Source organism: Quercus suber, unplaced genomic scaffold (assembly GCF_002906115.3).
Source record: "Quercus suber isolate HL8 unplaced genomic scaffold, Cork oak 2.0 scaffold_999, whole genome shotgun sequence".
In the NCBI taxonomy this organism is placed as follows: Eukaryota; Viridiplantae; Streptophyta; class Magnoliopsida; order Fagales; family Fagaceae; genus Quercus; species Quercus suber.
The window spans coordinates 112,683-126,262 of NW_027070414.1; the positions used below are offsets into that span (position 1 = coordinate 112,683).

Below are 13,580 nucleotides of genomic sequence, written 5' to 3' on the forward strand. Positions count from 1 at the left end.
AATTTTTAGCTCCTAAATATTAGGTTGGTTTGATTTTGGCCCTTAAATATGGTATGACTCTGCGTTTCATTAATCATGTAAACGAAAGAAAAAAAAAATAGAGGAACTAATTGTTAACATTTTAAAATTTTGAAGGACCAAAATTGAACATTTTAAAATTGAGGAGCCAAAATTGAATAGACCCCATATTTAAGGGACACAAAATGCATTTTACCTAAACTTGTACTATCAATTGTTTGAACTTTGAATGAAGGTGAAAGAATTATGTTGTCTTTTCTTTTCTTTGTATTTTAGAGAGGTGAAAAAACTAAATACCTTTGAGGAAGCTCTCATTAAAGAGGGAAAATTAGGAATCTCAAAACATCTACTTTTACTAATCAATTGAAAATAGTAGTTATGGAGCTTTTGATTAGGGGGCCGGAATGAAGTAGACCTAACGAAGTATTTGCTGAAGAAAGAATCGAAAGTGATGACCATAAATAAGGATATGATGTAAACCCAACTTTTTACACTAGTACCCTCTAGTACTAGCATGCCATCTCAGATTTTTACAACTTAATGAATAGGTTCTCACACACACACTCACATCTCATTGATGCCCTATTGCCTATTTATGTACAGTAAAATCTGAAAAATTAAAACCCACAAAATCAAAAACCCAAACTCAACCTTGCACCTAAGAGACACTAGTTTGGGAGCCACCATACTAAGAAGCAAGCAAAGACTAGAAAAATACATCTGAACCCATGAGCATGAAATTCCCTCTCCACACTTTCACCCTCACTTTAGAAATTCTCTAATTGTTTTTTTTTTTTTTTCCTGGTTTATTGATTTTTTGTTGGGGGGGTGGGGGTGGGGGGGTGGGAGGGGATTATGAGGGGATTATGGCACATTGAATTAGATAAGGGCACAAGAAAGCATGAGAGCTATTTTATAGGACAACGCTTTTGATCATGACAAAAAGAAAAGAACTTTAAAGTTCATCATGCATAGGTCTATCTAAAGGAACATCCACCCTATGAACTGCATTGTCATTTATGCCATTTGCGACAGCCCTATCTTCAATCTTGGCTTGTCCCACCATACCAGCTTTTATGGCAGCAGTAACCTTTTGCTGCAACTTTAGTATCCCAAATCGCTTTGAGACAACATAAAGAACAGCACAAGAGAACAAGAAAAACCCAACTGCAAGTATCACCCTGTTCAAAGAAAGATTCAGTATGGACTTGAGCAAATGAAGATAATTAGTCATCAGAGAAAAATACAGTTTCTTCTTTACCTATCAAGGACATCTTGGCGTTGCATTGTAGAGAGTAGGTTCCGGGTTCGCATCAACAACGAGCGATGCCCTTTGTATTCACTTTCAGCCTTCTTTAATACTCCGGTTGATTCCTCTACAGATCCAACCAAACAAACATAGAACAAAGTCATGTCCCAAGTTCTTGCAAACGGTTTATGTTCTTTTCTTTCTTGTTTTTGACAAAGTATGGTCTACGTTCATATACTAGGAAGCAATACAATCACATAAAACTTTGGCTAAATATTTCTTATAAATATGCATCTTGTGAGCATCTAACCAAAAAGAAGAAGAAAGAAAACAGCATCACAAGATAAATAAGAGGGGAAACACTGAACAAACAAATCACACAAAACCATACAACAAAAATATTAAACCAAATTGCATCATCCTCATGGTGAAGCCTATATGATGACAAATCTGTCTCTTTGTCATTATTCACTTCAGGAGGATCTTTTTTTTAAGATGACGTAGGAGAACTTCACTTAAATTAGTTGTACGTCACAAAACATACTGTACAATAATCCTCATTGCTAATCAAACTCCTATCCAATGGGCAACTGACCCCACCCATTAGAACTAGTTACCGAGTAATATAGGAGCTTTTCACCCTTAATGGGCTAAGCAGTTTATCCTCACGCCCAGGAGGTCACTTTAGGAGGATTATTCTATAATCTTTACATAGGCTCCCAGTCTCTCATGATAGATCACTAGGTGAATCTGTGAAATTGGAGACAGATAACTAGGATTACAGCCATAGGCCTAACCACATGACTAGTTTGAAGAAACTATAACCTCATCACTAGATCCAAACTAAAAACCAAAATCCAAGTCATTATTATCCAGATATATGAATTTAAGGGACAAACCCCATGTTTTTTTTTTTTTTTTTTTTTTTTAATCACTAGATCCAAACTAAAAACCAAAATCCAAGTCATTATTATCCAGATATATGAATTTAAGGGACAAACCCCATGTTTTTTTTTTTTTTTTTTTTTTTGCATAATTGCACCACAATTCTATTCCATCAGACCAAATTTCCTGTCCTTAAGTCCGTGTTTGTAGTTTGATAACAAACATAACGTATATATTGTTCTTTCAGCAAGCAAAAGAAAGAAAAAAGAAAATATTGTGCTTTACTTTTTAGAGCTATAACTTCCAACTAGTTGTGTAGGCTTCCCAGAAACAAATCATAATACTCAAGATAAAAATGAGCCAAGCACTTACTTCTAACACACACTTAAATTCAAGTTTTTGGGATGACCAAAATTTTAGCATCCCCACACAGGATGAACCACAAGAAGACGGCCATAATAAAATTTCACAAGGGAATGGAAAATGATTAAGAATAAAAAATAAAACTGCATAAATCTTCTAATAAATATAATGGGCAGTGGTTACATATTATATAGTTTATTAAAGTAATAAAGGAGAAGAGCTCCAAAGAACAATTTCTTTCAAAAATCTAGGTGATTCATCTTGAAATATTACTGAGTAATGAAGAGGGAGAATCAACCACATACCAAAAGAAAAACCCAGCATCTTTCCTTTGTGATGCAACCCTAATAGAAAATGAATTAACATTTCTACTGCAGCTTCAAATGAATCCCATATATTGGAAGACTACTCTTTTTTCCCTAATTGATCATTGGGTTAAAGTAGATTCAACATCATTGCTAAATCATGCAGTCATATCAAAATCATACCATAATTCTTTGATTCCTTAACTATTTAATATCATTTTTTTTAACCTTGTTTATATCAAATCAGAAAGAGTACCCAAACTGATTACCTAAAATACAAGAAACAACCCGGATAAAAGATCAGATCTAATCCAGTATCATTATGATCAAACAATGTTAAATTTATATGAGATGTTGGAATTAAAAGGACATACCAACAGTCATGAGTGTGCTTGCACTTCTTTCCACCTCCTACAAGCACATAAAGATCCAGTGAGTAAATTAATTGCACATCCCACAAAAACACCTATTAGTCTATTACAAAACATGACAAGAAGAAATATAGCTACTAACCTGAACCATCAATTGGCGAGTACGCCGAAGGCTATCAGTGATGCTTTCAGCAGCAGATGTCATTCCAGCCTTTGTCCTGACAAACAATTGTAGATCATACACTACATTAACTAATCCACATTAAAAATATGACAAACTTTGTTGAAGTTCATAAAGTATGCCCAAAATTACAATCCCAGTATTAAATTTGGGAACAAATATATAGAGCATCATACATACTGTAAGTTGCGTCTGCGAATTGTGGACTCTCCTCCACCACCCAGCAATAGCTCTCTCTGCAATTAACACAACTATGTTAAACCAAACCTCATTTCAGAGCTCACCGATGTGCTCTAACTCAGCTGGAACCTCCTCCCCTCATAAGTTCTAGGGAGACAGTGAGGTCGTGCTCAAGACCCATTGTGTAAAATAAAATAAAATAAAAACTTATAAGTGGTACGTACAAGACTTGACCTTTGCCTATTTTGATAATTAATGGGTATTGGATAAGACTAAAAAGAAATTAGGATTGATCGAGGAATCCTTGACCTCTACAGATTACTCTGCATAAATAATTCTTATCTGATGATTTTTATTTAAATAAACCACTGCTCCTTTTATACAAGATAAGCCCTGCATTTTAGGAACAAACTATCCTAATAAAATTCAAACACTAGCTCCACTAGCCGTTACACCCCAAACACTTGATAAACAAATTCCCTTATCCTACTGAAATGCAAATACAAATGCAATTGATCCTAATATTATGCAACAACTTATTTTGATCCTAAAATTAAGCAAACATCCAAATATTCTGCAGCAAGCATAACATTAAAATCTGTAACAGAAACTCCACTTCTTTTGCACGTAATAACGCTTCCCCCCTTAACAAGGGCCCTTGTCCTCAAGGGCAAGATCTGAAAATTGATGCTTCAAGCTTCTGTAAGTTCTCCTTAGTAGCATCTGCTGGTGACAGGCCTTGCCAATTCACTGAAATTTCAGTCTTGCCTTGCTGCTGCCTTTGATCCAAAACTGCTTGACTATTAAAGACCACAGGTAACTGTGATTGAGCTAAGACATCAGCCCCTAACTTACCTTTAAGCAAGGAAGCATGAAACAGTGAATGAATGCGAGACTTGCCTGGAAAATTTAATTTGTAGGCAACCTTACCAATGCCTTGGAGGATCTGACATGGACCATAGGATTGTGGAGCAAGCTTGTACTGTATAGTGAAATCAAAACCGATCAATTTGTAGAGCCACCTCTTTGGAAACCAATTAGGATCCATCTTGATTAAACTTATATGGTTCATTCTCACTATAAATCTTCTCCCTAGGAGGTAGTGACGCCACTTTTGTACTGCCATGATGAGCGCTAACATCTCCTTTTCATAAGTTGAGAGCAGCAACTTTTTCCCATGAAGAGTGTGGTTGTGAGAAGCAACTAGTTGCTTTTGTCGCAAGACTGCTACTATTCTTGATCTTGAGATATTACATTCAATGATAAAAACTTGGTTGAAATTGGGAAAGGCCCACACTAGTGCTGTGGTCATGGCCTCCTTCAGCTGCTGAGAGATTGACTTAGCCACAAGTATACAACTAAATAAACTCCTCCTTAGCATCTGGGTTAGAGGTGCCGCAATATTATTGTAACCTTTAATAATTTTGTAACAGTACCTTGTTAATCCATGGAAGCTTCTCATGGCTTTGGAAGTTCGAGGTTGTGACCAATTGAGCATGGCTGAAATTTTTTTGGAATCAGCAGACACCCCTTGTAATGTGATTTCCCTTCCATCATATTCAAACCTCATGATTAGTTTGGAAAAATCCCATATTATCTCCCCAAGGGTGCATAACCATTGTGTCCCCATTACTACCTCATACCCTTCAAGGGGTAGGATGTAAAAATCAGCCTTAGTAAAGAAATTGCCGAGTTTGATTGAGACTCCAGTACACCTTCCTCGGCTGACCAGCTTCTCTCCTGACGCTAATTTCACCTTAACATGCTGTCCCAAATCTGATTGTAGCATGAGCTTTATTGCCAAGCATTCACTAATGAAGTTATGAGTGCTTCTGGAATCAAAAAGCACAATGGGAAATGTGTTGCCAATCTGCCCTTGAATTCTCATGGTCTTGGAGCAATTAATTCCGCTTATAACATGCAGCGAAATTTCTGAATTGTCAGCTTCCCCAAAGGACTCCACATCCATGAATACATCTCCACCAACCTCTTCATTGCAAGCTTCTATTAAGAAAAGCTTTTACACCGATGACCTGGTACAAACTTCTCATTACAATTGTAACATAGACCCTTCTCCCTTCTCTCCTTAAGCTCTGCTTGTGACATTCGTCGTACCGTTGATGGAGAGCGTGAATCGGGTTGATCTGTCCCCACTGGAGTTGTTACTTGGCTGCTGGTAGTTTTTGGCTGAATTATTTTTCTTTGATAAGCATTTTGTGCCTCATACAACCTAGCAAGTCCGATGGCTGTGGTTAAGTCAGTAGGACGTCCAGCCAAGACATCTGCCTTGATGTTCTCCTTCAATCCACTCACAAAACAACTAACTTGACGAGTAGGTGTCAAGTGACCCACCTTGGCAAGAAGTTGTTCAAATCGGGATTGATATTCTCTTACTGATCCCATTTGTTGCAATTTGGTCAGTTCTCCAAAAAAGTCATGGAACTGGGTTGGTCCATAACGAGCCAAAAGGCAGCTTTGAATACTTCCCACGTCACAAACTCTGTTCCCTGTTGGAGAAGTTGGTACGAGAGTTGAGCTTCCCCTTCTAAATGGAAAGAGGCAAGTGCAACCTGGTCTTCTAGTAGCATCTCATGGAAACGGAAGAATTGTTCAGCACGGCAAATCCAACTGGTGGGGTCTTCACTCCCATTGAATCTTGGGAAGTCAAGTTTCACCAAGCAAGGGGCGTAAGATTGGTTGGTTCCGCCTTGTTGTGAACCACGATTTCCCCATTCATTGTGTGATCCACGTGGTTGGCCATGGGAGCTTTCTCCTTCCTCATGGTGTGAATTAAAGGAACTAAGCTTTGTAAAAAGCTCAGTTACCTTTTCAAGAATTTGCTGTTGATTGTTGAGGAGTGAAGTAAAATTTTGTTCAAGCTGTTCCACACGTTGATCCATCCCCAGGCTCTGATACCACTTTGGTACGTACAAGACTTGACCTTTACCTATTTTGATAATTAATGGGTATTGGATAAAGACTAAAAAGAAATTAGGATTGATCGAGGAATCCTTGACCTCTACAGATTACTCTGCATAAATAATTCTTATCTGATGATTTTTATTTAAATAAACCACTGCTCCTTTTATACAAGATAAGCCCTGCATTTTAGGAACAAACTATCCTAATAAAACTCAAACACTAGCTCCACTAGCCGTTACCCCCCAAACACTTGATAAACGAATTCCCTTATCCTACTAAAATGCAAATACAAATGCAATTGATCCTAATATTATGCAACAACTTATTCTGATCCTAAAATTAAACAAACATCCAAATATTCTGCAGCAAGCATAACGTTAAAATCTGAAACAGAAACTCCACTTCTTTTGCACGTAACAACAAGCTTTTCACAAAATGGGTTACTTCAAAGGTGGGGTATTAGAAATATATTTCCTCATTCAATTTTGAGGGGAGAGCATATCTAAACATGGAGTTGATTACCTCTTCCTGAGCAGCTTTCCTCATGTTAGCCTTTGCTTGTAAATTGGCATTTCTCAAACTCTGTCGCAAACTAGCAACAATCACAACAAAACACAAGCATTACCATTTAACATTTCTTTTTTCTCTCATCTTTTTCAGCAATTCTAAGAAAACTAATAAAGCACAGGGCATTGTATTTGGTTGCTGAGAAATGGTAAAAGAACAGAGAATTATACTAATTATAGTTGAACTCACTATATTTCATTTCCAACATAATCCTCTAATCAATGCAATCGCTTTTAACTAGTTGGCTTCAAAGTTCAATTCCTATCAGGCAATTCAATATATAATTTTTTTTTTTTTTTTTAAAGGAGAATTCAACAAAAGAGTTTCTACATTTTCTCAGCAACCAAACATAGAGTACAATCTCAAATTTCACAGAGAAAGAGGGAGAGGATTGAGTACTTGTGGGAATCGTTTTTCCAGGAATGGAGCAGAGCTGTAGCGGATTGGACTTGATCATCGGTAGGCAACTGTGGCGCGAGAAGATCGAGCCTGAATTGGAGCGAGGAGAGCAAAGCCAAGGCGTCCTGTGCAAGCCCGTTCAATCTCGGAAGCGAATTGGAATTCTGTTCCTCCCTAGATTTACCACCGAACCCTTGGATCGCCTTTATATGCTCTTTGGCCCGACTATACGCTTCGTCCCATTCCTTCTTCGCCGTTTCTACAGCCTCCACCACCTTGTCCATCCAGATCTAGAAACAACTCTAATTCCTTTTTTGTTTAATTGCCGAGAAAATATAAAATGGAGATTTTCTATGTTTTGAACGAGAGAGATGTGAGACAGGGAGTGAGGAGGGAGGAGCTGTTGTGAGAGACAGAGAGAGGAACTGAGAGTCAGAATGAGAAAGACCGTGGAGAGAGAAAGGTTTAGGCATAAAATATTATTGAGAAATTCTACGTCTACAACATTTCTACAATATTTTTACAACATTTCCTAAGTGGCAGGTTGTTATTGGTTGTTATTGTTGGGGCAAAAAAGTAATCTTAGTGTTAGTTTCAAATTTGAACCAATAACAACTAACCACTTGTGATTTGTTGTAAAATTGTTGTAGACGTAGCATCTCTCTTATACTTTTTACAATAGTTGCATTTTACAACATTCAATGGAGGGGACATTTTGGGCTGAGTGGCAAAAGAATGGTGAAAAGGTGCTTACATTTGGCATTTAGCCATACCGTTGCTGATGCGGGGGGAATGTGCAGAATAGCTTTGAAAATGATTTGTATATAGTTAGTTAGGCAACACTTGAAACTATAAGGAGAAGTAGACATCTCGAATTTTAAAAAATCGAGATCCATTTACATAAATCTCGAGTTTTAGAAACTCGAGTTCCATGCAAAAAATTTTTTAGTTTTATCGCCCCTATAGTGGCGTTTTTAAGTCCTATAGTGACGTTTTAAATCCCTATAGCGGCGTTTTCCTGCAAAAATTTTTCATACGTATTCAATACCAGGTTCAGGAAGCCCTATAGTGGCGTTTTTATACCCTATACTGACGTTTTAAAGCCTTATAGCGGCGTTTTCCTGCTAAATTTTTTAATAACTCCATTTTTAAGCCCTATAGTGACGTTTTTAAGCCCTATAGCGGCGTTTTCCAAACTCGAGTTTTTAAAACTCGATTTTTACTTGGATTTTTTTTACAAATCAAGCCTTAAAAACTTGATTTTTATCTTGGAACTCGAGTTTTAGATACTCGAGATGCTAGTTTTCAATTTTCTTTTCCAACGTGACAACTAACTAAATATTTTAATATTTATTGTTATTTAAAAAAAAAAGTCTGCTGATGCGCTTTGGATTGAATGTTTATTGATACGCTTTAGATTGTCTACCAAATGTAAGCACCTTTTACCATTAGATTGACTATAGGGTTCACGGTTATTGTCTCTAATCTCAGTTTCATAGAGCCTCAAAGCTATACAAATATCAATTATACAGCTATACAAATATCAATTATGGCATATTTGATATAATGTCCAAAAAAAAAGAAAAAAGAAAGAAAGAAATTGATACGGTAACAGGAACAGAGGGCAGTATCAATTATACAGCTATACAAATATCAACTGTGGCAAATTTGATATAATGTCAAAAAAAAAAAAAAAAAAAAAAAATTGATACGGATAACAGAAATTGTAGATCTATGGGCAGAAAAAAAAATCCTGAGAAGAGAGAGCAGCGGGTGAGTAAAAGGAAATACCCATACAAATAGATGAGAAAAGAAGAGAGAGAGGGTACAATACCTGTGGAAATCGCAGACCTAAGGGAAGAAGGAAAAAAAAATTTCCTTGAGAAGAGGGAGCAGCAACTAATGGTGAAAGAAAGACAATACCCATATAAATAGATCTCTAGTAGCGGGAAAATAAAATTTTAGAGATGAGGGAGATGGAAAATTTAGGAAGGAGATGAAATTTTGAAGAAGATGCAGGTAGTGAGGGATTTTGGAAATTTTGTTAACAGAGCAAGGAGAAGGAATTTTGGAGAAAATACGGGCAGTGGGGGATTTTGGGATTTTTGTTAACAGAGCAAGGAGAACAAAATTTTTGGAGAAAACGTGGGTAGCGGGGGCATTTTGAAAATTTTGGGAATTTTGCTTAAGCATAGCGCATTACGTTTAGGAAAGGAATAGGAATTCAAGACTTTTAATAAGCATTGTCTATTCCTCATTCTAAGCAATAGAGATTCATATGGAATGATTATTATAAGTAATAAAAATATAACTAAACAATTGTAAAGTTAAATTATAAGAATAGCTATTATATTACCGTTGCTATTACAGTCTATCAAATGTATCCTAAATGTGACACCGTCGTGCGCTCCTCTGTTTTATTATTTTTTTCATGTTAGAAAAATGTTTTTAATGGAAATTAAATTGAATATATTTAAAACTTAAAAAATTCTATTAAAGGAAAGTAAAATTAAAAGACTGAAATGAATTTCAATCAAATTTAAAGGGCGCAATTTGTATTTTAGCTATATATATATGTATATATTCTCATTTGAACATATTATCTACTATTAAAAAAACTTGCCAATAATTGGTTGTTATGGCATCATAGAATGGGCCATCCAAGCAAAAAAGTTCTTGATGTTGCCTTATCTTCTTTGAACATTTTCTGTCCATCACACAATGATAATGGTCTCACTCATTGTAAGCATTGTTTGAGTGGAAAAATGCATCAGTTTTCATTTCCAGTATCTACCTTTCATGCTACAAAACCTCTTGAGTTAGTACACTCTGATGTTTGGGGTCCAGCACCCATTACTTCTGTGAATGACTTTCAATATTACCTTCTTTTTGTTGATGAGTACTCTAAATTTAGTTGGATTTATTTGCTTAAACATAAGTCTGATGTTCTTGCTATCTTCAAATGTTTTAAAGCCACTGTTGAGACTCAGCTTGACTCTAAAATCAAAATCCTAAGGACTGACAATGGTGGGGAATACACCTCTAATGCTTTCAAACAGTTTTGTTCCACACAAGGCCTAATTCATCAATTTTCTTGTCTCCTCACACCCTAACAAAATGGGGTGGCTGAGAGGAAGCATAGACACATTGTTGAATGTGCTCTTACCATGCTTTCCCATTCTCAATTGCCACCTTCCTACTGGTCCTATGCTGTCTCTACAGCTATCCATGTCATTAATAGACTTCCTACTCCACTCCTTAAGAATCTTACCCCTTGGGAACTACTGTTCAACTCCAAACCAGACATCACACACCTCAAATCCTTTGGTTGTGTGTGTTTTCCACTCCTAAAGCCTTACAATACACACAAGTTACAACCACACACCACACCTTGCATTTTCCTTGGTTATCCAGCTCATACAGAGGGCTATATCTGTCAAAACCCTCACACATCTCGGATTTACATATCCAGGCATGTCCATTTCAATGAATTTGAGTTTTTTAACCCTCAGTCTTTAACCACTGGTCTTACATCTTCCTCATCTGTTCAGTCCTACCCACAATGTCCTGTCTTTTTCCCTTTTGTCACTCAGCCTCATAATTCTGACTCTACTAACTCTATGCCTCCTTCTACACCTGATTCCACTTCACAATCATCTCTTCCAATTGCCCCTGATCTGTCCCAATCAAGTCCTATCTCATCTGCCTCATCTCCTCTCCTTATACCTCCATCCATTCCTGTCACTGGTTCACAGGTTCATGCTCCTATTCCCACAGCTGCTTCCTAGGTCCCTACTACGTCAATAATCACTCTATGATCACAAGGTCCAAGGCTGGTATCTACAAGCCTAAGGCACTTCTTGCTACATCTACTGCCCCTCAAGCTGCTACTAAAGGTTCTCAGCCTAAGTCCACTAAGTCAGGTTCATCTACCAAACCTGATTACACTACTACAGAACCTCCTACTTATAAAATTGCAGCTCAACATTCCCAATGGTGTTCTGCCATGGATGATGAGTTTCAGGCTCTTCAGAGGCAAGGTACTTGAATTTTGGTTCCACCCTCTCCTTCACAGAATTTGGTTGGTTGCAAATGGGTCTATAAGCTTAAACACAACAGTGATGGTTCAATAAGCAGATACAAAGCCAGATTGGTGGCCAAGGGGTTTCATCAGCAATTTGGGGTTGATTTTGAGGAGACTTTCAGTCCAGTCATTAAGCCTCCTACTATGAGAATAATTCTCTCTCTTGCTGTTCANGGGATCCAAAGAAACACAAATTCCCTTCATTTATTGGAATGCTAAGAAAATAAGAAACACATATCTATTTCTATCACCGGAAATCTCAGTAACCAAAGGACAATAACCCATCTAGCAAGTACTGGCCAACTGAGGTGAAAGCACACTTACTTTGTTCCACAACCATTTCGCTTTCCAGCTGAAGCATCAGAGTTTCATAGAGATTTTCTGCAAATCAACAATCATTTCAGCAACTGAAACCTCTGCATAATCGGGGGGAAGAAAGGACCTTATATTTGAAAAAAGGAAGAAGAAACCAGAATTAATTTGAATTATGATAACAACTTACGTTCCTCAGCATCGGCAAACTCAGGCAGAAATTTACCATCCTGAAATTTCTTCTGAAAATCAAAGTAAAACTCCCACCTCAAAATCAACCAGAAAACTAATTACATGAAAAAAGACTATCACACTCTTTAGAGAAATAGATAAAATCTAGGCTAAGCCAAAATATTTTTTGATAAGTACAATAAATTTACTAAAACGCAAGGAACTCAAGTTACAAGATAATCATTCCCCTCAAGAATAAACGAAATTAGAGCAACAAAGTCACAAATACAAAGATTGAGAATACGCAAAACTCATTACACAAGAAGCAAGGCATACCCTACAGCACAGAACACAGAAACAGCAGGACTAAGACCTGCAACACACCAACAGCAGGGCAAGTAGCTTGAAAAAACACAAGAAGAGCCACAAAGAGCAACACTCAAACAACTCAAAATACAAGCAGCAACTTATCAGGCTGCACCACACAGCCAAAATATATATATATATATATATATATAGACACCAACCTCAATTAAATCACAGCAGGTTACTCAGTAACAATCTTTCTTCAGAAGGGATTTGGCCTTGATGCAAAATTGCATTTCTCATTTTCCATATATCGTACACAACCAGTAACTACCATAGCATCTCCCATTGACCCACAAACATTTAACCAAATCTGTACAAAAAAGCACTTGCCAACTAGAGTACACATCTATCATCTCCCTTACCATCTCCCATTGACCCACAAACATTTAACCAAAAAGGACCATAATGTTGCAAAGGAGCAGTGAAGTAAAAGATGATCAACATGTTCATCACCATTTTTTTTTAACTTTACATACAACACCAATTAAATAGTCTAACATCATGTTTTACATTTATGAGATAGTCAAGCTCAAGTAATTAAATTTTTACTTCACAACTTTCTTCAAAATTTTTAAGCGAGAAAAGTTTTGGCTAGTACATCACTTTCAAATGAGTGAATCACTAACACAGTAAGACCGCTTTTCTTGTATACCAAACACAAGAAGTATATCAACAGTTGTGGAAATGTTCGTGTCACTAGATTTATTGTTGAAGTAAATGCAAAAACTATAAACATTATTCATGGTTTTTGTATATGGCTATATTCTATAGCATGTTCAGTTCAGACTTTAAGTTTTTACCTCAAGAAGAATCAGTAGCAGACATAATAAAAAACTATCAAGTAAAAGAACCCAACTTTCAAATACATCTAAACCAAGACTAAAATTACTATTTTTTTTTCCTATATAGCACTCTGGGGAAGTAAATTTAAAATAAAAAAATAAAAATAAAAAAATAAATAAAAGAAGAATGAACACGGGATTTTGTGTAAAAAGCACCTCTTTAAGGAGCACAGCTTCAGGGAAAAATTCAGTAGCTTCTTCTGGTTTGGGCACAAAGCTATGAGTGTCTGGCTTTTTGTTCTTGTGGTTCTTCTTTGCCCCCACTATCACTGAGTCTCTATGTCCAGCACAGAGCTTCTGGGTAGTGAATGGCCTTGAAAGAGAGATGGGAAAGTACCCATTTGCAAATTTCGTATATGGGT

At 36.7% G+C, this 13,580-nt stretch overlaps 1 protein-coding gene across 2 annotated transcripts; it reads right to left on the minus strand.

The window, feature by feature from the left end:
- Nucleotides 1-897: 897 nt before the first annotated feature.
- Nucleotides 898-7,909, minus strand: LOC112000285 (uncharacterized). Of its 2 annotated transcripts, XM_024032384.2 has the most exons (7): nt 7,441-7,909; nt 6,997-7,066; nt 3,553-3,608; nt 3,334-3,409; nt 3,195-3,231; nt 1,280-1,394; nt 898-1,199 (listed from the first exon to the last, which is right to left on the minus strand). In XM_024032384.2, exons 1-7 carry the CDS (start codon nt 7,722-7,724, stop codon nt 974-976), a joined length of 864 nt encoding a protein of 287 aa, XP_023888152.1. In that variant the 5' UTR covers nt 7,725-7,909; the 3' UTR covers nt 898-973. The 2 variants fall into 2 exon arrangements, with proteins under 2 accessions (XP_023888152.1, XP_065624879.1); XM_065768807.1 differs by lacking the exons at nt 898-1,199; nt 1,280-1,394; nt 3,195-3,231; ... (1 more) ...; nt 3,553-3,608; nt 7,441-7,909 and adding an exon at nt 3,796-6,499.
- Between the last annotated feature and the right edge of the window lie 5,671 nt (nt 7,910-13,580).

What these genes read in the sequence shown, in the direction of transcription:
- LOC112000285 (XM_065768807.1), bottom strand. Translation starts at nt 5,521, where the DNA reads ATGGATGTGGAGTCCTTTGGGGAAGCTGACAATTCAGAAATTTCGCTG.